Source organism: Manis javanica, chromosome 13 (genome assembly GCF_040802235.1).
Source record: "Manis javanica isolate MJ-LG chromosome 13, MJ_LKY, whole genome shotgun sequence".
NCBI lineage: Eukaryota > Metazoa > Chordata > Mammalia > Pholidota > Manidae > Manis > Manis javanica.
Genome location: NC_133168.1, coordinates 35280793 through 35307702, shown reverse-complemented (window position 1 = coordinate 35307702; position 26910 = coordinate 35280793). Strand labels below are relative to the sequence as shown.

The window sequence follows — 26910 nt, the reverse complement described above, 5'->3', positions numbered from 1 at the left end:
TTTAAGAAAGGAGAGCCTATGGTTGAAGTTATGTTTTTTGTGGACATCATAATTAGAAAGATATACCAGAAAAAAAATGTTATTAGCATAATACAAACTGAGTCTGAAAATCAGGAGACCAGAATCCTACCCCTGATTCTAGCATAGCCCAGTCCTAGGAATCTTAGATAGTCCAGCAGTATGGACCCTTAGATAGGGTCACATTCAAAATCAAAATGCTCCTTGGCCACATCCTTTTCTTATTCCACTCTCTTGAGTTGACTTCCCACAACTATGCCAAGCAAAATTTGTAACCAATTCTCTGTTGACTGCACTTCTTAGAGACAAGCAGCTGTGTGGTGGACAGGAAGAACCCACTTTAACAGGAGTGCTGGGTGTTCCTGACTTTATCATCAATAGCTCTGTGACCTGAAACAAGTCATCTAATTTCTGGGTTGCTTCATTCATTTTAAAAAGGGATAATTGGACTGGTTGGCCTTGAAAATATCTTCCAAGGTAAAAATCTAAAAGACAGACAGTAACATTACTTTCAAAAGTGATGTCTCACTTAGAGAAACAAGGTATGATTTGTCACTAAATCCCTTGTACAAACTGAATCTCAGATCAGCAGTATGGACATCTTTGGGACCTTGTTAGACATGCAGACTCCCAGGCCTCAACCCTAGCTCTGCTGAATAGGGATCTACATTTTTACATGATCTACAAATGGTTCATATGCACATTAAAGTTTGAGAAGCAACTGGGCTAGATCAAGTCTGTGAATGTTTGCACCCACACAGCCAAGCTTTGTGCTAAAGCTGAGGGATAGAGGGCAACCCTAAGCCTCCAGGGGTTTCCGTTGACCATATTCAGGTCTCTCATCCTGAATCCTTTCTTGTTTGATGTGAGAAATTAAGTGGAGTTGAACCCACTTTGTACCTGGATAAGACCTCCTGGAAATACTAAGTGAGATTGGCCTTTAGTTTCTGAAATGCATTTGCCTTCCTGTTGCTCCTGGGTCCTTATACTCACTTCCCCTTTATGTGTGACACTTATCTTTCACTCTCTTTCTCTCTTGGATAACTCATACTCTTTCTTCAAGTCTCAGTTGAGATGTCACCTTTTTTTTTCTAATTCCTCCCTTTCCCCACATGCTTAGCTGGGGTAGTTTTGTCTTCTATATGTTCCATCCTTTCTCTCTGTTCAGTAGCATGTTGTTTAGTTTCCATGAGTTTGGGTTTTTTCCTGTTTTCTTCTTGTAATTGATTTTTACTTTCCTATCATGGTAGGAAAGAGGCTTGATATGATTTCAGTCTTCTTAAATTTATTGAGACTTGTTTTGTGGCCTCGTGTGTGAACTACCCTGGAGAATGCTCCATATGCGTTTGAGAAGACTGTGCATTCTTCTTTTTTTATGGAATGATCTGTATGCATCTATTAAGCCCATCTGGTCTAATGTGTTTTAAGCCCAATGTTGCCTTAATAATTTTCTGTCTGGATTATCTAGTCATTGAAGTAAGTGGGGTGTTAAATCCTCTACTCCTATTGTATTACTGTCAATTTCTCCCTTTGTGTCTTTTCCATGCTATGTTTGCTATGTTTGCTTTATATATTTAGGTGCTCCCATGATGGTACATAAATATTTACAGTTGTTATATCTTCTTGTTGGATTGATTCCTTTATCATTACATAATGCCTTTCTCATTACAGCCTTTGTTTTAAAGCCTATTTTATCTAAGTATTGCTACCCAGATTTCCTTTTGTTTCCCTTTGTATGGAATATCTTTTTCCATCCCTTCATTTTTAGTCTGAATGTGTCTTCAGATATGAAGGGTCTTTTGATTGGAGCATATTTAGTCTATTTATTGCAGGTTATATGTTTATTGTCATTTTGCTAATTGTTTTCTGGTTGTTTTTGTAGTTATTTCTTCCTTTCTTCTTTTCTCACTCTCTTCCGTTGGATTTGATGACTTTTTTTAGTGCTCTGCTTGGATCCCTTTCTCTTTATTTTTCTCTATATGTTTTTGGTTTGTGACTACAATGAGGTTCATGTATAACAACATATGTATATAGAAGACTACTTAAAGTTGGTGGTTATTTATATTTAAAAGCATTCTAAAAGCACTACATTTTCATTCCCCTCCCCACAAGTTTTATGCTCTTGATGTCATATTTTACATCTTTTTATTTTGTGTATCTCTTAACTAATTATTGTGGATATAATTGATTTTACTACTTTCATTTTTTAGCCTGCATAACAGCTTTATAGGTGGTTGATCCACCACCTTTGCTATATGTTTATCTTTACCAGTGAGATTTTTTTTTTCTTCCATATGTTTTCTTATTTCTAGTTATGGCCTTTTCTTTTCCATTTAAAGAAGTCCCTTTAGTATTTCTTATAGGGCCAGTTTAATGGTGATAAACTTCTTTAGCTTTTGCTTGTCTGGTAAACTCTTAACCTCCCCTTCAATTCTGAATGATAACCTTGCCAGGTAGTGTATTCTTGACTATAACCTTTTCCCTTCAGCTCTTTGAATATATTATGTTACTTCCTTCTGGACTGCAAAATTTCTGCTGAAAAATCAGCTAATAGTCTTAGGGGGTTCTCTTATATGTGAAAAATTGCTTTTATCTTGCTGCTTTTAAGATTTTCTGTATAAGTATTTAATTTTTGACATTTTCATCAAAATGTGCCCTGTTGTGGATCTCTTGGTTCATCTTATTTGGTACTCTAGTGTGCTTTCTGAACCTGAATGTCTGTTTCCTCCCAAGGACAGGGAAATTTTCAGCCATTATTTCTTCAAATATGTTTTCTATTCTTTTCTCTTTTCTCCTTCTGGGACCCCAAAAATGTGAATGTTTGTGTGCTTGCTCTTGGCCTGGATATCCCTTAAACTGTCTTCATTTTTAAAAATTCTTTTTTCTTTTTGCTATTCAGGTTGGGTGATTTCTACAACTCTGCCCTCCACATTGATGATCCATTATTCTGTTGCCTCTCTTTCTACAGATATTATGTCTTCTATATCTATTCCATGCTATCTATTCGCTCTAAGGTCTTTTTCTTTTCTGTTATGATATTCTTCCACTCTGATTGCTACTTTCTTATGCTTTCTTTCTCTTTGTTGAAGTTTTCACATGTTTATCCACTTTTCTCCTGAGTTTGATAAGCATCTTTATGCCCATTACTTTGAACTCTTTATTGAGTAGTTTGCTTATCTACATTTCATTTGGTTCTTTTTCTGAGTTTTTTTCTTGTCTTTTGTTGGAACATGTGCCTCTGTCTCTTCATTTTGCCTAACTCTCTGTGCTTGTTTCTATGTATTAGATAGTTCAGATATGTCTTCTAGTCTCCAAGGATGTCCTGTGGGGCCCAGAAGTTCAGAACTGCCTACCAGATCCAGATGCTCCTGCGGTGTCCCCTGTGTGGGATGCATGTGCTTCCTATTGTGGTGGAGCTGTGACTGCTGTGCTGGGCGTGCTGGTGAGCAGAGTTATCATCCTGTACTTGTGAGACACTGCCAAGGCTCAGGGTTGTGTGGAGCTCTGAGCATGCCACCTGGCATTAGCAGTCTAGAAGGAGGATTTCAAAATGTTGCCTGCTAGTGCTGTGATCAGCATGGTAGAGTGAGATAGCAAAAAGGGATGCCACCAGTGTCTCAGTTCCTGGGAAGAATCCAAGCTACCTTCTGCCTCTTCAGCTGCTGCTCTAAAATTAGTAAGTGGGTCCCCTTTTCCTATGAGCTATGTGCTTTTTGATCTGATGTTTTTGCACTGGTTTCTTCTGAGTTGAGGGAATCTGCATGTGACCTATTTATGAGTGGGTTTTGCTTTCCTTACAATTCAGTGGTTTTCTGGGATGTATTCCCAATTAGTTTCAAAGCCAAGTGTTTTAGGAGTTTGTGTAAGATATAAGGGCTGGAGAGACTTATGTGGGACTCAAATCTCTCACTCCTTAGAGAAAAGTTCCATATCCTTGAGATCCCTCCCTACCATAGAACCCTGCATCTGGGGTATGGTTGGTTTTCTTAGAGAGACTGTATCTCTGCCACTTCTACCCATCTCAGTGCTATCCCTTGTTGAGAGGGCTCTATCCAATTTCTAGGTCCCCTTCAGGGAGAATTATTACATATGTAGTTATAGATCTGTTGTGTCCATGGGAGGGGGTAAGCTCTGAATCTTCCTATGTTGCTGTCTTGCCCTGTAACACTCATAAAAGGCAGTGACACACACTTTTAAAAGTGTTTCCCAGACATTAGATCCCTTTCTCCTTCCTCTGATATGAAGTGGTCCCCCCCTGAGGATAGTATCTGACCAACAACCTGTTGTGGCCAATACTGACCTATAACAAGCATCCATCTACTGGGGCATTCTAATAGATATAAACAAAAGCATTCTAGTGTTCTGTAGAATTATTTGATTGTTTAAAATTTGTAATGCATTTTTGACATTTTGGAATCTTTTCACCCCAAATCTTAACACAAAATAAAGAAATGAAACAACTTTAATTGATCTACCAGGGATGGTACAGGCATAATTTTTATTTTAGTTGCTTATAAATTGATGCTTTCCTGAATAGAATATATAAATTAAAGGATGAGAGGAGATGGGGAGAAGGATACAGCTGGGGAGTCTGAGGACCAAGAAGTGATAACAGTCATAGGAAGAGATGTTCTGGGGAAAAGCAGAGATGCTTAGAAGGGATTTTTAAAGGATATTTTCCTTTGATGAGTGCAATGTAACCATCTCCCTCACATGCTCACAGATATATGGTTTTAGCTATACATGTGGCAATGCCTTTGGAGTTGGATGTGTGGTGTGCACTTTGCTTTTGTTTGGAGGAAGTGTGTGGGCTGAGAGTGTGATAATTTCCTACAACTGGTCTCAGTAGTACAAGGAGAGGGCAGGAATATTCCAGGGTGGCCTAGTTATATATTGCTTAGTAACAGCTAAATTTATTGGGCATCTACCATGTTCTACACAGGGATAAATATTTTAATGTATTTTTTTCATTTACTTCTCATAATTCTCTTTGTGAAGTACATGTTACTATCAAGGAATTGTCAGCATCTTACAGATGAAGAAACTGAGGCTAAGCAGTCAATAATTTATTCAGGACCACAGAGCCAAAGAGTGCCAAGGGAATAGGAATTCTCACTCACAAGCCATGCTGTCTCCCTGTGGCAGTGCACGAAAGATCCCTATCTAGGGGAAATAAATTAACAGGCAACACTACTCAGGTCCATTTCTTCAGCCAGTGTGTTTCTAGCTTTACTGTTAACTAATGTACATTTAAAAAATCTTTTCCATGGCAATATTCAGTAAGAATTAATCTTTTGACAGGAGTTAAACCCCAGCAGAAGCATGGCTGTGCTGATCTTTCTTTGCACATGGAGTTTGGAATCAGCCATGAAACTTACCAGATTAACAGTAAGAAGCATACTGTACTAAAATACATACTCATGCCCAGTCTGCCCAGACACAGATTTTCTATCTCAAGCTTATCAAAATATCAAAAGAAAAGGGCTTAAAAAACAAACAGAGACTTCTAGGTGCTTTGGTTTTCTATCATCTGTGGGAATTCTGATGGTCTCCAACAGACTAGAGGGACTCCTCAGCATTATTAAAATAATTTGCTGCTAGATAGATGAGAACCTTGATTAATGAAGTATTTGTTTATGGAGCAAGGCCAGACCATGTGGGTAAAGCACGGATACATATTGCCATTTTAGAAAAGTCTCATCAACTGCTTCTAGGAGATTGTATATACTAGAATATTCAGTCCTTCTGGAAAGCAATTTCTTTGATCTCTTTGCAGGTATCTGCAGAATATTTTTTCAGTATCTTGCTGAAACCTAGATATAGTATGCCTATTTCATGTCTTTGACAGTGCCAAGGAACGAAACAAAGAGCTTTCAGGAGTGTTTTTCTTTTTCAAAGCAGAATTGATTTACTTGCAAGCAAAAGAAGTCATGTCAGTAAAAAAATTCACTGAGTAGTTCAGTCAAGAGGAAAGTCATGGCTTCTGAAGTGTGAGAAATGGGGTTTCCTGGTTATGCTCTTTAAGTATTGAAAACACACTCTCTAGATAGGACAGAATGAGTCCAGTGTTGAGTGTCGGCTGATGTTTAAAACAGTCCATTGGTCAGCAAAGATGCTTCAGTTATGGAGACTAAGGGTCTGGCATGCCAGGACTCCTCAAAGTTCATGTTCCTTGACAGTGTTAGCTGCTTACCACCAGTTGCGGTAAAACAAGCTTTTGCTCTGATAGCTCCTGAAACCCGCTGTAAGTGAAAAAAATTCCCTGTATAGTAGCAATCTTATATGAAAAAAAGAAATTGAGGTTATTTTGACATCTTTTTTTTTTGAGTTCATGTTAGCTTCTAATAATCATAGCTTTCTTTTAAATTTCAAGTCTCAGTTAGATATGTCAGGTCTTCTTTTTATGGTCTGAACCTTATACTCTTTGGGTAAGAAAATTGGAATGAATTTAGAATTAACTTGTTACCATCTGCTTCAAATATTAAAGCTATCTCTTCATCATCATAACCATCATCATTTTCCTCTGCAGGTAATTTAAACACTTCATAATATATTTCATATCCTTTAGTTCATTGTAGCAGATTCTTGTCATTTCTCCTACTGCAAGGCTAGTGTTTGGTCTCAATGAAGATGGCTAAATGAGATGCTGGCTGAGACTATGGTAAAACGGATAAAGGATTGCAATACTAGGCTTTATTAGACCCAAAGGAAGAATCTGAACTTTGTGGAAAATATCTTATTTCCAAATAAGGTCATATTCTGAGGTTTTGGGGGTAGGACTTGAGCATATCTCTTTTGAAATCCACAGTTCAACCCCTCAACCCGTATATCCCATGCTAAGAGAGAAGCTAGGTTCGTCAGTTTTGCTGACAGAGTAGTTAGGGGTTACCTCATTAAGGATGTATTATCTAGGCTGAGAACAGAAGGATCCATCTGCATGAAGGGTCTGAATAAGAGTGTTCTTGCCTGTGAGAATGATGAGCAACAAGTCTGGTCAGAAAAAAGTCTTGGCTGTTGTCTCTGTGAGCAGAATTGTGGCTACTCTGGCTGGATCACAGAGAGTCAAGGAGGAACCATCTCAACTGAGTTCCTAAGGAGAAAAGAGGGATCTACTAGATCTGCCCCCTGACTCTACCTGTCTTAAGGAACTTTCTCGAAACCCTAGCCAATGACTTCTGCTTATTTTTTTTTATGCCACTTATAGCTGTAAAGAGGGCTGAGAAGTGTAGTCTTTATCTGTTTGCATCTATATTATGTTAGTAAGTAAAAAGAAACTGGACACTGGGTAGGCAAGTAAAAGTTTTTGTCCGAAGACAAAACTTGTTCTTTCGAATGTGCAAGGGTTTATACATGTAGGTACATTTTTGATGCAAGAGAAGGAAATTGAATTGCTTAATGTTGAATAGATGTGGAATTTCTGTGACAGGTCATTAGCAGAGAAAGTGGTATCTGCAGAGACCTTGAAAAGAATGGTGGATGATTTGGAGCAGTGCTATGAGCAATGAAGAGAACGGCAGCTGACTGGACTGACATATGAAAGAATTTTGAGCAGTTCAGGGCTTGCAGGAGTTGGAGATCATTAATTTGTCCTGGCATGAATCTGCATAACTGTGGGATTTTCTATTGTAGTGTTCAGCAAGTCATAGGTAGGTTAAATTCATTTAATGTTGTATGTGTGTTGGGTATAGGGGGTTTCAGGAGCTAGAAAAATTCAAGGAAGAGAAAAATTATTCCAGCCAAAATGGACTAGGAAGGGCTAAAGAGGTGTGGGATTTATTTTTAGACCTCAGAATGCAGGCAGGAGTATATTGGGAGGAAAAGGAATACCAAACAAAGGCATGGCAAGGGAGACAGGATCAGAGGTGGGAATGGCCGAGACACATTGGGAGACACAGTAAGCCGATCTGGCTGAGTGCGATGGCTAATGTAAGGCAGTAACAGAAGGAGCATGTTGAAAGGGTACATCTGATAAAGATTGTAACAAAGTACAAATTCTTTAGTCTTCAATTCCAAGCTGTATCTTCCAGGCAATGAGGATCTTTTGAAGGTTGTTGTGCAGAAGGGTGATTTAAGAAGATTAATGTGGTGTCAGTTTGCTATAAGCATGGGAGGGAGAGTGACTGTAGGCAGGAAAACCGGCTGAAGGCTGGCAAGGGAATCCAACATTCAGGAAACAATAAGAGAGGGAAGAACGAAACTGAGAGACAATAGGCAGAAAGTCACTCTCTCCTTTGTGCTTCCGGTACTTTTCCCACTATAACTGTTGCTCTCAAATAAATGTGTTTCTCTCACCCTGATGGCTTCCCTCCCTCCCTCCACACCTCCGTCCCTTCCTTCCTCCCTGCCCACCTTCCTTCCTTCCTCCCTCCCTCCCTCCCTCCCTCCCTCCCTTCCTTCCTTCCCTCTTTCTTTCTTTCTACAAATAATTGCTGAGCATTTACTACTTATGTACAATGTTGTACTAGGCACTGAAGACTCAGAAGGAAATTTTACTCTCCTGGAGAAGCTAGCAAGCAAGGGAGAACCAGGTGGAATTCAATAGGTGACCAAGTAAAAGTGTGTGCACAGAGTAGCGGGCTCTAATCCATTAGAGCAGAGAAGGTACCACTTGAATCCAGCCTGGAAAAAGCACCAGGAGGTCACTGGGGAAGAAGGCAGAGGAGGAGACAAAGGAGCAGCTTGGGAGAAGTCCTCATGCCTCAGGAGCTGCTGGTTGCTTGGTGAACCTGCATCACTGGCAGTGAAGCCATCAACTGAGAGAAGTTAGCAGGGCCTTTTGTGTTCTGATAAAGAGCAGGTTTATTCCAAACATGGTGAAGGTATTACACAGAAGAATGACATTAAATTTTTTTTTAGAGTCATTGAAACTAAGTAATTGCCATCTCAGTCTCTGGAATTAGACTCACACCAGGGTGTTACTCAGGGTTCCACATAGGTATTGTTCTGATTTTCTGAGAGTTAAATGGTGTGTCATCTGTGACTTTCTTAGCATAGTGCCTGACACACAGAAAGCCCTCCAAAACTTATAACAACTCTGATTAGCACTCATATTGCTTTTGGTATTATTATTATGATAAAAACCACTCTAGAAGGGGAGTGCATGATAAGTCAGAGCTAGGGGTATAAGCTGGATGGAGACTAGTTAGGAGCCTCTGGAATAATCTAGGGAAGAATATTCTATTTTTTTGTTTTGGTACCCAACTGTCATGCAGAAGAAATAAAAAAAAAACTGTAGAGTAAAGGAAAAGAAAGACCAAGCAGAATTTAGTGATGATTAGCACAAAGAAACCAGGGAAAGAGTAAAAGATGGCTGTAAGGCTTCAATGTTGGATAACTGCAGAACTCTGGTGCTATCCACACAAGGAAACCCTTTCTCTTCTTACCCCATGGCTGAGTTTTCTCAGGGCTTTGCTTGCCTGACATTTTTGGATGGTCAGTCACTTTTTCATTTTCATTCACCAGCTCAATGACTGTGCTGGGCAGGTCTGCCACATTGTCTTTTTCCAGAATGCTTTGTCATAACCATACCAGAAGCATATTTGAATTTAGAACCTTTACATTTTTGAAGTCTCAAATTCCTCTTGCAAATTGGTTTTGAATATGTCCCTCTAGTTGTTTTAAAATATTACTTTATTTCTAGATCATGTAGATGTCTCTAGAAAGATTTTAGCATCTATACCCCTATTTAAGGGCATTAGTAGAACCCTACACTTTGACAATGAGTATTATGTTTGGAACAAATATTCTTATGGCTTCTCAATATTATATAATTACTTTTTTCTCTTCTGTGTATATATATATATATATATATATATATATATACACATATATATATTTATATTATATAGAATTATATTTTAGGTCCCATATCAAACAAACAAACCTGGCTCAGCTTTCAGTTTTTCTATTCCTGTCAACTGTTCCTTCTGCTCTGACTCTGAAGAAAATCTTCAGATCTTGTTTTAAACAAATGACCTGTCTACGTGAATGCCTGATTTTTAGTATGAGGTAATAGCAGGTAATAACCATGGTTCTCTAGTTTTCTTTCTTCTTTTTTTTTTCCTTTTTCTTGAGTTTGATTATTCAGATTACTAAAAATGCCTTGCTGTTTGACAAAGAACAAAAATTTGAGATTGTACTGGGGCTAGGTTATCCAGACTCTGCCAACATTTAGAGATATTGTTTTAAGAGAGAAACATTAAAATGTCTTACACAAAAGCATATGACTCATCATAAACTAAGTTTGCAACACTTTCTACTCACTAGTAGAAATGGCAGTGCATCGATCCATCTAAACTCAACACCCAGTTGTTCTTGGGATCAGAGTGCACATTTGTGAGACAGCTTCCCTGAACTAGGGGAAGTAGAGCAAAGCCTGCTGCCTGTCAGGATTGCTGTCATGACCTCAGGTGCGGTAGTTCCTGAGCTCTTGCCAATGAAGTTAGCAAGAACTAGTGTAGACCTGGAGGTCAAAGTTGAACAGAAGGAGCTTCCATGGCAGCACACAGATGGCTTGCACACTTTCTGTCCGCGGGTCACCTAGTCTGTGTGTGTGTGTTTCAGAAACATTACATGAGAGATGGGAAATTAAATATCTTTCTGGGAAAAAGCAGTGTTTTGGGTTCTCAGCATTTTAGACAGCTACTCTCATGTTTTTCCAGACTTTAAAAACATTTTGAAGCTATTAAAATCTATTCATGGTGATAAAAGAGGTAGGGATTCAATGGTTATTTCCCAATTGTCTTTTGTCCAGTGACAAATACCTAAATGCTTTAACTTACCTTTTAATTTCTCCTAGTGGTGGCAAAACAATCTCCCTCGGCTTTGTTGGGGGGAAAATTCTCTGCCCTTAATTTCTGAGCTGGGAACATAGCAAGATGAAAAGCTCCTGGGCTAGCCTGTTTGTCTGGAGTATAGACTTTGGCAGCTGCTCTAAGAGTTTGGCCCCTGGTGAGGGCGCTGGTCTCTCTTGGGTGTGGGAAGGGAGAGGTAAAGAGGATCTCATTCAGATCACAGACAAAAAGAAACCAGGAAGTAAGGACAAATTATTACAGTGTGTTCATAGCTCAGAATGTTAAAGGCAATACCTCCACTGGTTGGTTATTCATTAGCAAAAGGGAAAGAGCGCTGGGGGTCAGGACTGATGAAACCACAGAGAGGAACTTGAAGCACGGAGAGCTCCTGGCAAAGGCAAGATGAGGAGATCGTAACTGGAGTTAACCTCTTTCTCATGTTAACTTTTTCTTGGGACAAAAAGCAAGGTGACTTTTCTGTTATCAGACTTTTGTCTAAATAAAGCCCTTTTAATTTTATTTTTGTTGTGGGATTCCTAAGCAGACACGAAGAAAAGGCATCTTTCTACTGAGCAGCTGCCCAGCTCCCAATCAGTTTTGCACTGGGCGGCAGCTCTAGCCACAGAAAGCAGGCTGGTGAGTCTCTCCCGGCAGGGCTGGCCACAGCCAGGTCTGCCGGTGAAACAGGGCTTTGCACAGTCTCCAAAGCCCGGTGAATTGGAGCTGATTTCATTGTTGTCTGGTGGAGGAAGACAAAGTGGATCTGCAGAGACTAAGGGGAGAGGGACAAGCCCCTCACCTCTCCTCCCCACCAGGGCACGATGGGCAACGCCTGCCTGCGGCTCTGGGCGTACCTGGAGCCCTGTCTCCCCTGTTCGTCCCAGGAGGCAGACAAGCCGGTGGTGATTGAGAACCCGGGGGCCTGCTGCTCCCCTGATGTTCCCCCGCTACAAAATCTGGCACCCAAGAGAAGCCATGGCCACTGCTTTGTGGCTCTGTTTGATTACCAGGCTCGGACTGCAGAGGACCTGAGCTTTCGTGCGGGAGACAAGCTCCAAGTCCTGGACGCCTCCCATGAGGGCTGGTGGCTCGCCAGGCACTTGGAGGGAAGAGAAGGCTCCGACCAGCGGCTGCAGGGCTATATTCCTTCTAACTATGTGGCTGAGGACAGGAGCCTACTGGCAGAGCCGTGAGTAGTACGAAACCACGCTTTGTTTCTCACCTGTGTGGGGTGGGTAATGAGTTTTCCTTCTTACCTGTCTGCAACCCCCTAATTTCCAAAGAGCTGCCTAGAAAGTATGAGGAAGTACTGGCAAGAATCTTCTAATTGAAACACACCTCCCCTGGTAAGTGAGACTGTAACTGTCAGGTGACTATTGAAATGTCTTCTATTACAGTACATATCCCCACAAGCCCTGGGAGATTTCATCAACATAAAGGAATGATGAATTTAATATTCCACCTTTTCTTTGGCTATGAAATAAATCATGCCTCACTTTAACAACAGAACTGCATTACATTTGCAGATGTATTATAGATCTTCCTTAAACCACACTTCCGCATCTGAAGCAGCTCTCTTTTTAAAACAAATTTTGCAGCATCAACCCTAGCCCTAACTCTAATCTTAATCCCTTTTGTTCTGATAGGTGCACACAGGGCTAACTACCATGGAAGGTAACATTTAAAGGATGTTAATTTTTCACTACATTTTCCGGGTGAAATCAGGATTAGACCTTTTTCTTTGAGCCCCACTTACAGAGTTTTGCTACCCAAATTATGATATCTTTTGGTTTTTGTTATGATTAGATACTGGCCAGCTACAGATATTTATTAAGTTTTAGCAAGAAAGATAATAATAGTATTTTCCCAGAGGAGGATGTAAAGACTTTATCCTGCTTTTTTTTTTTTTGAGAGGGCATCTCTCATATTTATTGAACAAATGGTTGTTAACAATAAAACTCAGTATAGGGAGGTCAATGCTCAATGTACAATCATTAATCCATATCAAGCCTAATTCTCATCAGTCTCCAATCTTCTGAAGCATGACGAACAAGTTCTTACATGGTGAACGAATTCTTACATAGTGAATAAATTCTTACATGGTGAACAAACAGTACAAGGGCATTCATCACAGAAACTTTCGGTTTTGATCACGCATTATGACCTATAAACAATCAGGTCAAATATGAATATTCGTTTGATTTTTGTACTTGATTTATATATATTGATCCCACATTTCTCCCTTTATTATTATTATTATTTTTATTTCTAATAAAATGCTGAAGTGGTAGGTAGATTCAAGATAAAGGTAGAAAACATAGTTTAGTGCTGTAAGAGGGCAAATGTAGATGATCAGATGATCAGGTGTGTGCCTATGGACTAAGTATTAATCCAAGCGATACAAGGGCAGCAAAACATCCATGGATGCAGAAGATTTCTCTCAAAGTAGGGGGGGTGAGGTTCTGAGCCTCACCTCTGTTGATCCCCAAATTCTCACCTGATGGCCCCCCTGCGACTGTGCCTGTCTTAGGTTGTTCCTCCCTTGAGGAATCTTACCCGTCTCTGGCTAACCAGTCATCTTCCGGGGCCATACAGGGAAATGTAAAGTTGGTAAGTGAGAGAGAAGCCATATTGTTTGAAAAGGTTAGCTTTTTACTTCTTTGCAGATTTATGCCCTGTGGCTTCTATGCCCAGCACTTGTCTCGAGGTAATCTTTACCACCTGGAGGAATGATGATACTCGGTAAATTCGATATGAGGCACGAATTCTATTTAAGGGTTGTATTTAGGAAGGAAGAAGAAAAGCTATAGAGGTAGCATATGGAAGAAAACATGGGAGGATTGATTATTTCTTTGACATATCTTCTTGTAGAGTACCTTAAGTATGTATAGGTTTTAAAGTACTAACTAATTTGCACACACATATTGACATAATAGGAATACGGTGACATAAACAAAGCAAATCTATAATTACCAGCCATCTCGAGTGAAGCCAAGAAAACCATTTAGGCACCCTAGGCATTTGTGAAAATTTGTCTATGATATGATGGATATTGTCCAACTGTGCTTGAACAGTCTGAGAGAAATCAGACAAATTAAAGCAGCCCATTTCTGGGATCTGTTCACATCCCATATGTTCTTTTAACCGTAGATAGTCTATAGTCATAAGATTTTGGGGTGCTACAACTTGCACCCCTCCCAACTCCTGGTTGAGTTCCAACAGTACAGATCCAGTCAAATTTGTTGTCTCACTGTATGCACATGCCAGCCTAGACATCTCCCTCCTCCTTCTTATGGCAAGTCCAGGAGACGGTGGGCTGGATGCAGCCACAACCGCAGCATCGTCCGGATCCCTGTGGAGGCTTTTTGATGATCATCCCCCGGCACAAGTCCTCCAGAGAGTGCTGATGCCGGAAGCTCCTCCTCATATCGTATCTTAGTTCATTTTCTGGGTATCCAAGCTAGGCCTTGATTTTCTGCATAGACACAAACAGACCCTTTGCCCACACTTTGACATGCCCTCTATACCACTGTGCAGAACTCATTGGAGGTCAGCACACAGTAACTGCTTTTTTTTTTTTTTTTTTTTTTAATTAAGAGAAAGGAATATTATCAGAAAAGAGTACCTCCATAGCTGATCATCTGACACCCTTTAAGTGATCAACATTAAGGATATTTAAAGCATGCATTGATCTTTGATTTACCAATAGTTTTATCCTATCAAGGAGTAATCCCCCTTTTCTTTCTTTCTTTCTATTTTTTTTTTTTAATTTTTAATCTACACTTACATGAAGAATACTATGTTTGCTATGCTCTCCCCTATATCAGGTCCCCCCTAACAACCACATTACGGTTACTGTCCATCAGCTTAGCAAAATGTTGTAGAGTCACTACTTGTCCTCTCTGTGTTGTGCAGCCCACCCTCCCCTTTCTCCCTCCCCCCCATGCATGCTAATCTTAATACCCCTCTTCTTCTCCCCCCCCTTATCCCTCCCTGCCCACCCATCCTCCCCAGTTCCTTTCCCTTTGGTACGTGTTAGTCCATTTTTGGGTTCTGTAATTCCGCTGCTGTTTTGTTCCTTCAGTTTTTCCTTTGTTCTTAGACCCCTCAGATGAGTGAAATCATTTGGTATTTCTCTTTCTCCGCTTGGCTTATTTCACTGAGCATAATACTCTCCAGCTCCATCCATGTTGCTGCAAATGGTTGGATTTTTCCACTTCTTATGGCTGAGTAGTATTCCATTGTGTATATGTACCACATCTTCTTTATCCATTCATCTACCGATGGACATTTAGGTTGCTTCCAGTTCTTGGCTATTGTAAATAGTGCTGCAATAAACATAGGGGTGCATCTGTCTTTCTCAAACTTGATTGCTGCGTTCTTAGGGTAAATTCCTAGGAGTGGAATTCCTGGGTCAAATGGTAGGTCTGTTTTGAGCATTTTGATGAACCTCCATAATGCTTTCCACAATGGTTGAACTAATTTACATTCCCACCAGCAGTGTAGGAGGGTTCCCCTTTCTCCACAGCCTCGCCAACATTTGTTGTTGTTTGTCTTTTGGATGGCAGCTATCCTTACTGGTGTGAGGTGATACCTCATTGTAGATTTAATTTACATTTCTCTGATAACTAGCGATGTGAAGCATCTTTTCATGTGTCCCTTGGCCATCTGTATTTCTTTTTTAGAGAACTGTCTGTTCAGTTCCTCTGCCCATTTTTTTTTTTTTTTTTTGAGAGGGCATCTCTCATATTTATTGATCAAATGGTTGTTAACAACAATAAAATTCAGTATAGGGGGGTCAATGCTCAATGTACAATCATTAATCCATCTCAAGCCTAATTCTCGTCAGTCTCCAATCTTCTGAAGCATAACGAACAAGTTCTTACATGGTGAACGAATTCTTACAGAGTGAATAAATTCTTACATGGTGAACAGTACAAGGGCATTCATCACAGAAACTTTCGGTTTTGATCATGCAATATGACCTATAAACCATCAGGTCAAATATGAATATTCATTTGATTTTTGTACTTGATTTATATGTTGATCCCACATTTCTCCTATTATTATTATTATTTTTATTTTTAATAAAATGCTGAAGTGGTAGGTAGATGCAAGATAAAGGTAGAAAACATAGTTTAGTGCTGTAAGAAGGCAAATGTAGATGATCAGATGATCAGGTGTGTGCCTATGGACTAAGTATTAATCCAGGCTAGACAAGGGCAGCAAGACATCCACGGATGCAGAAGATTTCTCTCAAAGCAGGGGGGGTGAGGTTCTGAGCCTCACCTCTGTTGATCCCCAAATTCTCACCTGATGGCCCCCCTGCGACTGTGCCTGTCTTAGGTTGTTCCTCCCTTGAGGAATCTTACCCGTCTCTGGCTAACCAGTCATCTTCCGGGGCCATACAGGGAAATGTAAAGTTGGTAAGTGAGAGAGAAGCCATATTGTTTGTAAAGGTTAGCTTTTTACTTCTTTGCAGATTTATGCCCTGTGGCTTCTATGCCCAGCACTTGTCTCAAGGTATCTTTACCACCTGGAGGAATTATGATACTCGGTAAATTCGATATGAGGCACGAATTCTATTTAAGGGTTGTAATTAGGAAGGAAGAAGAAAAGCTATAGATGTAGCATATGAAGGAAACTTGGGAGGATTGATTATTTCTTTGACATATCTTCTTGTATAGTACCTTAAGTATGTATAGGTTTTAAACTACTAACTAATTTGCACACACATATTAACATAATAGGAATACGGTGACATAAACAAAGCAAATCTATAATTACCAGCCATCTCCAGTGAAGCCAAGAAAACCATTTAGGCACCCTAGGCATTTGTGAAAATTTATCTATGATATGATGGATATTTTCCAACTGTACTTGAACCATCAGACAAATTAAAGCAGCCCATTTCTGGGATCTGTTCACATCCCATATGTTCTTTTAACCATAGATAGTCTATAGTCATGAGATTTTGGGGTGCTACAACTTGCACCCCTCCCAACTCCTGGTTGAGTTCCAACAGTACAGATCCAGTCAAATTCGTTGTCTCACTGTATGCACATGCCAGCCTAGACATCTCCCTCCTCCTTCTTATGGCAAGTCCAGGAGACGGTGGGCTGGATGCAGCCACAACCGCAGCATCGTCCGGATCCCTGTGGAGGCTTTTTGATGATCATCCCCCGGCACGAGTCCTCCAGAGAGTGCTGATGCCGGAAGCTCCTCCTCATATCGTATCTTAGTTCATTTTCTGGGTATCCAAGCTAGGCCTTGATCTTCTGCGTAGAAACAAACAGACCCTTTGCCCACACTTTGACATGCCCTCTATACCACTGTGCAGAACTCATTGGAGGTCAGCACACAGTAACTGCTTTTTTTTTTTTTTTTTTTAATTAAGAGAAAGGAATATTATCAGAAAAGAGTACCTCCATAGCTGATCATCTGACACCCTTTAAGTGATCAACATTAAGGATATTTAAAGCATGCGTTGATCTTTGATTTACCAATAGTTTTATCCTGTTAAGGAGTAATCCCCCTTTTCTTTCTTTCTTTCTTTTTTTTTTTAATTTTTAATCTACACTTACCTGAAGAATACTATGTTTACTATGCTCTCCCCTATATCAGGTCCCCCCTAACAACCACATTACGGTTACTGTCCATCAGCTTAGCAAAATGTGGTAGAGTCACTACTTGTCCTCTCTGTGTTGTGCAGCCCACCCTCCCCTTTCTCCCTCCCCCCCATGCATGCTAATCTTAATACCCCCCTTCTTCTTCCCCCCCCTTATCCCTCCCTGCCCACCCATCCTCCCCAGTTCCTTTCCCTTTGGTACCTGTTAGTCCATTTTTGGGTTCTGTAATTCCGCTGCTGTTTTGTTCCTTCAGTTTTTCCTTTGTTCCTATACTCCTCAGATGAGTGAAATCATTTGGTATTTCTCTTTCTCCGCTTGGCTTATTTCACTGAGCATAATACTCTCCAGCTCCATCCATGTTGCTGCAAATGGTTGGATTTTTCCACTTCTTATGGCTGAGTAGTATTCCATTGTGTATATGTACCACATCTTCTTTATCCATTCATCTACCGATGGACATTTAGGTTGCTTCCAATTCTTGGCTATTGTAAATAGTGCTGCGATAAACATAGGGGTGCATCTGTCTTTCTCAAACTTGATTGCTGCGTTCTTAGGGTAAATTCCTAGGAGTGGAATTCCTGGGTCAAATGGTAGGTCTGTTTTGAGCATTTTGATGCACCTCCATACTGCTTTCCACAATGGTTGAACTAATTTACATTCCCACCAGCAGTGTAGGAGGGTTCCCCTTTCTCCACAGCCTCGCCAACATTTGTTGTTGTTTGTCTTTTGGATGGCAGCTATCCTTACTGGTGTGAGGTGATACCTCATTGTAGTTTTAATTTGCATTTCTCTGATAATTAGCGATGTGAAGCATCTTTTCATGTGTCCCTTGGCCATCTGTATTTCTTTTTTAGAGAACTGTCTGTTCAGTTCCTCTGCCCATTTTTTAATTGGGTTATTTGTTTTTTGTTTGTTGAGGCGTGTGAGCTCTTTATATATTCTGGACGTCAAGCCTTTATCGGATCTGTCATTTTCAAATATATTCTCCCATACTGTAGGGTTCCTTTTTGTTCTATTGATGGTGTCTTTCGCTGTACAGAAGCTTTTCAGCTTAATGTAGTACCACTTGCTCATTTTTGCTGTTGTTTTCCTTGCCCGGGGAGATATGTTCAAGAAGAGGTCACTCATGTTTATGTCTAAGAGGTTTTTGCCTATGTTTTTTTCCAAGAGTTTAATGGTTTCATGACTTACATTCAGGTCTTTGATCCATTTTGAGTTTACCTTTGTATATGGGGTTAGACAATGGTCCAGTTTCATTCTCCTACATGTAGCTGTCCAGTTTTGCCAGCACCATCTGTTGAAGAGACTGTCATTTTGCCATTGTATGTCCATGGCTCCTTTATCAAATATTAATTGACCATATATGTTTGGGTTAATTTCTGGGGTCTCTAATCTGTTCCACTGGTCTGTGGCTCTGTTCTTGTGCCAGTAGCAAATTGTCTTGATTACTATGGCTTTGTAGTAGAGCTTGAAGTTGGGGAGTGAGATCCCCCCTACCTTATTCTTCTTTTTCAGGATTGCTTTGGCTATTCGGGGTCTTTGGTGTTTCCATATGAATTTTTGAATTATTTGTTCCAATTCATTGAAGAATGTTGCTGGTAATTTGAGAGGGATTGCATCAAGTCTGTATATTGCTTTGGGCAGGATGGCCATTTTGACGATATTAATTCTTCCTAGCCATGAGCATGGGATGAGTTTCCATTTATTAGTGTCCCCTTTAATTTCTCTTAAGAGTGACTTGTAGTTTTCAGAGTATAAGTCTATCACTTCTTTGGTTAGGTTTATTCCTAGGTATTTTATTCTTTTTGATGCAATGGTGAATGGAATTGTTTTCCTGATTTCTCTTTCTATTGATTCGTTGTTAGTGTATAGGAAAGCTACAGATTTCTGTGTGTTAATTTTGTATCCTGCAACTTTGCTGTATTCCGATATCAGTTCTAGTAGTTTTGGAGTGGAGTCTTTAGGGTTTTTTATGTACAGTATCATATCATCTGCAAATAGTGACAGTTTAACTTCTTCTTTGCCAATCTGGATTCCTTGTATGTCTTTATTTTGTCTGATTGCCGTGGCTAGGACCTCCAGTACTATGTTAAATAACAGTGGGGAGAGTGGGCATCCCTGTCTGGTTCCCGATCTCAGAGGAAATGCTTTCAGCTTCTCGCTGTTCAGTATAATGCTGGCTGTGGGTTTATCATATATGGCCTTTATTATGTTGAGGTACTTGCCCTCTATTCCCATTTTGCTGAGAGTTTTTATCATGAATGGATGTTAAATTTTGTCAAATGCTTTTTCAGCATCTATGGAGATGATCATGTGGTTTTTGTCTTTCTTTTTGTTGATGTGGTGGATGATGTTGATGGATTTTCGAATGTTGTACCATCCTTGCATCCCTGGGATGAACCCCACTTGGTCATGGTGTATGATCCTTTTGATATACTGTTGAATTCTGTTTGCTAATATTTTATTGAGTATTTTTGCATCTACATTCATCAGGGATATTGGTCTGTAATTTTCTTTTCTGGTGGGGTCTTTGCCTGGTTTTGGTATTAGGTTGATGTTGGCTTCATAGAATGAGTTTGGGAGTATTCCCTCTTCTTCTATTTTTTGGAACACTTTAAGGAGAATGGGTATTATGTCTTCTCTCTGTGTCTGATAAAATTCCGAGGTAAATCTGTCCAGCCCCGGGGTTTTGTTCTTGGGTAGTTTTTTGATTATGGTTTCAATTTCTTTCTTCGTTATTGGTTTGTTTAACTTTTGTGTTTCTTCCTTGGTCAGTCTTGAGAGGCTCTTTTTTCTAGGAAGTTGTCCATTTCTTCTAGGTTTTCCAGCTTGTTGGCTTATAGGTTTTCATAGTAGTCTTTAATAATTCTTTGTATTTCTGTGGAGTCTGCTGTGATTTTTCCATTCTCATTTCTGATTATGTTGATTTGTGTTGATTCTCTTTTTCTTGTAATAGGTTTGGCTAGAGGCTTATCTATTTTATTTATTTTCTCAAAGAACCAGCTCTTGGTTTCATTGATTTTTGCTATTGTTTTATTCTTCTCAATTTTGTTTATTTCTTCTCTGATCTTTATTATGTCCCTCCTTCTGCTGACTTTAGGCCTCATTTGTTCTTCTTTTTCCAGTTTTGATAATTGTGATGTTAGACTATTCATTTGGGATTGTTCTTCCTTCTTCAAGTGTGTCTGGATTGCTATATACTTTCCTCTTAAGACTGCTTTCGCTGTGTCCCACAGAAGTTGGGGCTCAGTGTTGTTGTTTTCGTTTGTTTCTATATATTCCTTGATCTCAATTTTGATTTGTTCATTGATCCATTGATTATTTAGTAGCATGTTGTTAAGCCTCCATGTGTTTGTGAGCCTTTTTTTTTCTTTGTAGAATTTATTTCTACTTTTATACCTTTGTGGTCTGAAAAATTGGTTGGTAGAATTTCAATATTTTGGAATTTACTGAGGCTCTTTTTGTGAGCTAATATGTGGTCTATTCTGGAGAATGTTCCATGTGCACATGAGAAGAATGTATATCCTGTTGCTTTTGGATGTAGAGTTCTATAGATGCCTATTAGGTCCATCTGTTCTAGTGTTTTGTTCAGTGCCTGTGTGTCCTTACTTATTTTCTGCCCAGTGGATCTATCCTTTGGGGTGAGTGGTGTGTTGAAGTCTCCTACAATGAATGCATTGCAGTCTATTTCCCTCTTTAGTTCTGTTAGTATTTGCTTCACATATGCTGGTGCTCCTGTATTGGGTGCATATATATTTAGAATGGTTATATCCTCTTGTTGGACTGCGCCCTTTATCATTATGTAGTGGCCTTCTTTATCTCTTGTTACTTTCTTTGTTTTGAAGTCTATTTTGTCTGATATTAGTACTGCAACCCCTGCTTTCTTCTCACTGTTGTTTGCCTGAAATATGTTTTTCCATCCCTTGACTTTTAGTCTATGCTTATCTTTGGGTTTAAGGTGAGTTTCTTGTAAGCAGCATATAGATGGGTCTTGCTTTTTTATCCATTCTATTACTCTGTGTCTTTTGATTGGTGCATTAAGTCCATTTACATTTAGGGTGACTATTGAGAGATATGTACTTATTGCCATTGCAGGCTTTAGATTCGTGGTTACCAAAGGTTCAAGGTTAGCTTCTTTAGTATCTTACTGCCTAACTTAGCTCGCTTATTGAGCTGTTATATACACTGTCTGGAGATTCTTTTCTTCTCTCCCTTCTTATTCCTCCTCCTCCATTCTTCATATGTTGGGTGTTTTGTTCTGTGCTCTTTTTAGGGGTGCTCCCATCTAGAGCAGTCCCTGTAGGATGCCCTGTAGAGGTGGTTTGTGGGAAGCAAATTCCCTCAGCTTTTGCTTGTCTGGGAATTGTTTAATCCCACCATCATATTTAAATGATAGTCGTGCTGGATACAGTATCCTTGGTTCAAGGCCCTTCTGTTTCATTGCATTAAGTATATCATGCCATTCTCTTCTGGCCTGTAGGGTTTCTGTTGAGAAGTCTGATGTTAGCCTGATTGGTTTTCCTTTATAGGTGACCTTTTTCTCTCTAGCTGCCTTTAAAACTCTTTCCTTGTCCTTGATCCTTGCCATTTTAATTACTATGTGTCTTGGTGTTGTCCTCCTTGGATCCTTTCTGTTGGGGGTTCTGTATAATTCCATGGTCTGTTCGATTATTTCCTCCCCCAGTTTGGGGAAGTTTTCAGCAATTATTTCTTCAAAGAGACTTTCTATCCCTTTTCCTCTTTCTTCCTCTTCTGGTATCCCTGTAATACGAATGTTATTCCTTTTGTATTGGTCACATATTTCTCTTAGTGTTGTTTCATTCCTGGAGATCCTTTTATCTCTCTCTATGTCAGCTTCCATACGTTCCTGTTCTCTGGCTTCTATTCCTTCAATGGCCTCTTGCATCTTATCCATTCTGCTTATAAATCCTTCCAGGGATTGTTTCACTTCTTTGATCTCTTTTCTGACATCTGTGATCTCCTTCCGGACTTCATCCCACTGCTCTTGCATTTTTCTCTGCATCTCATCCCACTGCTCTTGCATTTTTCTCTGCATCTCTGTCAGCATGTTCATGATTTTTATTTTGAATTCTTTTTCAGGAGGACTGGTTAGGTCTGTCTCCTTCTCAGGTGTTGTCTCTGTGATCTTTGTCCTCCTGTAGTTTTGCCTTTTCATGGTGATAGAGATAGTTTGCAGAGCTGGTACAAGTGACCGCTGGAAGAGCTTCCCTTCTTGTTGGTTTATGGCCTTCCTCTCCTGGGAGAATAGCCACCTCTAGTGGCTTGTGCTGGGCAGCTGTGCGCAGACAGGGCTTCTGCTTCCTGCGCGTTTGCCATGGGGTTTATCTCCGCTGTTGCTGTGGGCGTGGCCTGGCTGGGGCTGCTCCTCCAAAATGGTGGAGCCCCGTTGGAGGGGGAGAGGCCGGGAGGCTATTTATCTCCGTAAGGGGCCTCTGTGCTCCCTGCTGCCCAGGGTGTTAGAGTGCCCAGAGATCCCCAGATTCCCTCCCTCTGGTCTAAGTGACCTGTCCTGCCCCTTTAAGACTTCCAAAAAGCACTCTCCAAACCAAAACAACAACAGCAACAATGAGAGAGGGAACAGAAAAAAAAAAAAAAGAAAGGAAAAAACACACGATTTTTTTTTTATTCCTCACGCGCCGGTCCCAGGCACCCGCTCACTGGTCCTGCTGCCCTGCCTCCCTAGCACCAGGGTCCCTGTCCCTTCAAGGCTTCCAAAAAGCACCCGCCCACCGGTCCCGCAGGGAAAAACGTGCGATATTCTTTGTCCTCAGGCGCCGGTCCCAGGCACCCGCTCACCAGTCCCGCCACCTTGCCTCCCTAGCAACGGGGTCCCTCTGTCCCTTTAAGGCTTCCAAAAAACACTCGCCAAAAAGAGAAAAAAAAAGGGGGAAAAATGAGCGATTTCCTCCATCCTCAGGCGCCGGTCTCAGGCACCCGCCCACCGGTCCCACAGGGAAAAATGCGCGATATTCTTTGTCCTCTGGTGCCGGTCCCAGGCACCTGCTCACCGGTCCTGCTGCTCTGCCTCCCTAGCACCAGGGTCCCTGTCCCTTTAAGGCTTCCAAAAAGCACTCGCCAAAAAGAGAAAAAAAAAGGGGAAAAATGCGCAATTTCCTCCATCCTCAGGCACCGGTCTCAGGCACCTGTCCACTGGTCCCGCAGGGAAAAACGCAGGATATTCTTTGTCCTCAGGCGCCGTTCCCAGGCACCCGCTCACCAGTCCCGCCACCCTGCCTCCCTAGCACCGGGGTCCCTGTCCGTTTAAGGCTTCCAAATAGCACTCTCCAAAAATAGAAAAAATAATGGGGAAAAACGCGCGATTTCCTCCGTCCTCAGGCGCCGTTCTCAGGCACCCGCCCACCGGTCCCGTAGGGAAAAACACGCGATATTCTTTGTCCTCAGGCGCCGGTCCCAGGCATCCGCTCACCGGTCCCACCACCCTGCCTCCTTAGCAACGGGGTCCCTGTCCCTTTAAGGCTTCCAAAAAGCACTCGCCGAAAAAAAAACAAAAAAACGCTCCGGTTTCTTTCCACCCACCGGGCGCCGCTGGGAGGGGCGCTCAGTTCCCACTGGGCCGGGGCTTGTATCTTACCCCCTTCGCAAGGCACTGGGTTCTTGCAGGTGTGGATGTGGTCTGGATGTTGTCCTGTGTCCTGTGGTCTTTATTTTAGGAAGATTTTTCTTTGTTATATTTTCATAGCTCTATGTGTTTTTGGGAGGAGATTTCCACTGCTCTACTCACGCTGCCATCCTGGCTCCGCCCCCGTATCCTGCTTTTGAATAAATTGTATGAGTTATAGTGGAACTAGCGGAAAAATTTACATATTTATTCACTTGTAATCCATCCATCCATCCATCCATGCATGCCTTTGGGTGCCAGGCACTGTAGTGGCATGGTGAGTGAGGCAGGTTATGCTCGTGGTGGTTGAAAGTCAAGTTGATGAAGCATCCTGACCATGAATACTTGGGATCTGATGGGTGGAGAAGCAAGTGGGAACTGTTCTTAGACCTGACCTTACTACTGCCTGGTTCTAGTGAAACCCAAGAATGGGAATGTCTCTTAGGATTCATTTTATAAAATGGATCCTTAATAGAGGAACGGCTAGGGATTTACTCATTTTTCTCATGTGTTTCTTTTTTTTTTTTTTATGAGAACTGCAGCATCTCTCACTGGCCCAGGGAATAAGATGGTAAAGAAGAGCCATGGAGTTTTATTGTTGCTTTCCAAACTCAAACCGAAAAGGAGGTTTGGTGTTTCTTGAGACTCTTTCTAACACCAAGAGCCTATAAATGTTAGAAAGTTCTTATTTTATGCCTAAATAGAAATGAACTGAAATCTACACTTTTGATGAATGGATTTGATCAGTTCTCAAGTGAGAAAAACAGCTGTGTGAATATTTATTTTCTGCGATAATCTATAGGAAATATTTTATTCACTGGATACTTCCATATGTGCATTTATGTTTTCACTGCTATATGATTTCCATGTAAGGTACAGTATTATGTATTTTTACATTCAGTGTAACAAATGTATGTTATTAGAATAAATACCATAATATTGATACTAGTGCCTTGAATTCATAATCTGCTAGTTTTAAATATATTTAATTCATTCAACTGCTTAGGGTCTTTGTTTCCTCACCTGTAGGGTATCTGAGGTCACCTGGATGTCTGGGTTCCCTGACTATGTGGGAACATGAGCTCTTATGTTTCATATGTAGTGGTTCAGCTGCGTTCATACTTGACAGACAATAGATGCTGAAGGAAGCAAGTGAACTGAAACAAGATGAGCAGCTCAAAAGTGGTAATGTTCTGGGTAACAGGTTCAAGCATGTTGTCCTTATTCACTTAGATTCTCTTTGCCCAACAAACACAAACTAAGGTGATTGAAGTATTGTGGCTACTTTTGGATTCCCAGAAGCTGTCTGTTTATGACCCCTGACCTTTCTTCTTGGAATTGGTCATCGGCAATGTTCCCACCCGTCACTGCCATCCTGTATCTCTATAGTGAATGGCCCTTGGGATTCTCACACCCACTGGAATAAAAACCTAATGCCCAGAGATGTTGCTCCTGTACCTCCTGGTCAGCACAGGCCCCTGGTTTTCCTTGAAGTGTATACCATGGCTTTCGGTTGGGAACCCAGGGTACTGAAGAGGGTTCTTGCCACCAAATGGCTAAAATTTCCTCAATACTTTTAGTGCAAGTAGCTGTAGCCTGTAGAATTCCATTCCATTTCAAGAAGAAGTGATTTTAACTTAACAGTCCTCTGAGTGAGTGTGTCCAGATGGCCCACACAGTGCCTTAGTATCAGGGAATTACACTGCAGCAACTTCTTTTAATGTCTTTCTTCAGTGCATTTTTCAAACTTATACTTCATTTTTAGGAATACTTAGGAATACTGTGAAAGTTGTCTGTGTATTTTACAATGAGCTCAGTATATAGTGTAAAGAAGAGATTATTGTCTATATTCACATGTGAGATGAGGCAATGGGAAGCCAATGAAAATTCCCACCTAGACTAGTTTAATGCAATGCAGTGCACATTATTATTCATCAGTTGTGTCTTTGTTCCTGACTTGCATTAGTAAGAAAACAGCACAAGTACATCTGGAGTTATTAGTGCCTTGGCAAAACAGTTGACAGTTTAAGTGTTTGATTTTTTTTTGTTATTGTTAATAATAGGAAGTATAGATGTTTGAAAAAGAACTACAGTACTGTTAAATGAAAGACCAGTTTAATAACTGATTATTTGTATACCTGGAAATGCTTTACCTTTTCTGAGTAACTTGCATTTAGTGATATAATAAACCTAATCTTATTGATTTATTTTGTCTCTAGGAAGAACTGTATTTATCTTAATTTCAACTTGAAATCCTAGATACTCTCATAGATGAGTATTTTTCTTTCATTTCTTCTACATGGAATTCCTGAAAAACCTTACTCTTATGGTCTGATTACTAATATTTCTTTTACATTTTTGTTCACAGTGTTTTTAGAGATATAAATTTCACCTAGAAAATAATAGTATGGAAATTACTTACATATAAATCTTGGAGCCAAGAGAAATGACTTTAAATTCTATGTTTTTATTGTAAAAATGTCTAAGTAATGTAATATATTGATGAAAAGAAAAATGATCAGCAATTGTATAATATACATGTGACATCATTTATATACAAAGAGTTTCAAAAGTTGTTTGCCTGTTTGTTTTAAGTGTGTGTTAGGTGGTATCCACACATTTTTATTCTAAATTAAACTAGGTTTAGAGTTATTTTGTGGAAAGCTTTTTCTTCTCCTCTTACTGCTTAATAAAGTTAGGTTATTTCCAATTCCTCTCCTTTTTTGCCATTTTGTGGCTGTCTTGAAGTAGAATGCAAAAATAAATATTTGAAACTTGTAATTTTGTTGGTAGCTTATGCTTATGGAATAAAAGTGTTAGAATTTAATGA

General features: G+C 40.3%; 1 protein-coding gene across 2 annotated transcripts in view; it reads left to right on the top strand.

Annotated features, from left to right (window-relative positions):
• FRK (fyn related Src family tyrosine kinase) overlaps positions 1-26910 on the top strand; it is a 182591-nt gene that overhangs the window by 28424 nt on the left and 127257 nt on the right. Inside the window, exon 1 of one of the 2 annotated variants that reach the window (XM_073219432.1) lies at positions 10954-12000. The exons of the other annotated variant lie outside the window; for it this stretch is intronic. Within the exon in view, the coding sequence (XP_073075533.1) occupies positions 11633-12000 (368 nt within the window). The 5' untranslated portion in view covers positions 10954-11632. Of the gene's footprint in view, positions 1-10953; positions 12001-26910 lie in introns of those variants that run through there. 2 annotated transcript variants of the gene reach the window in all.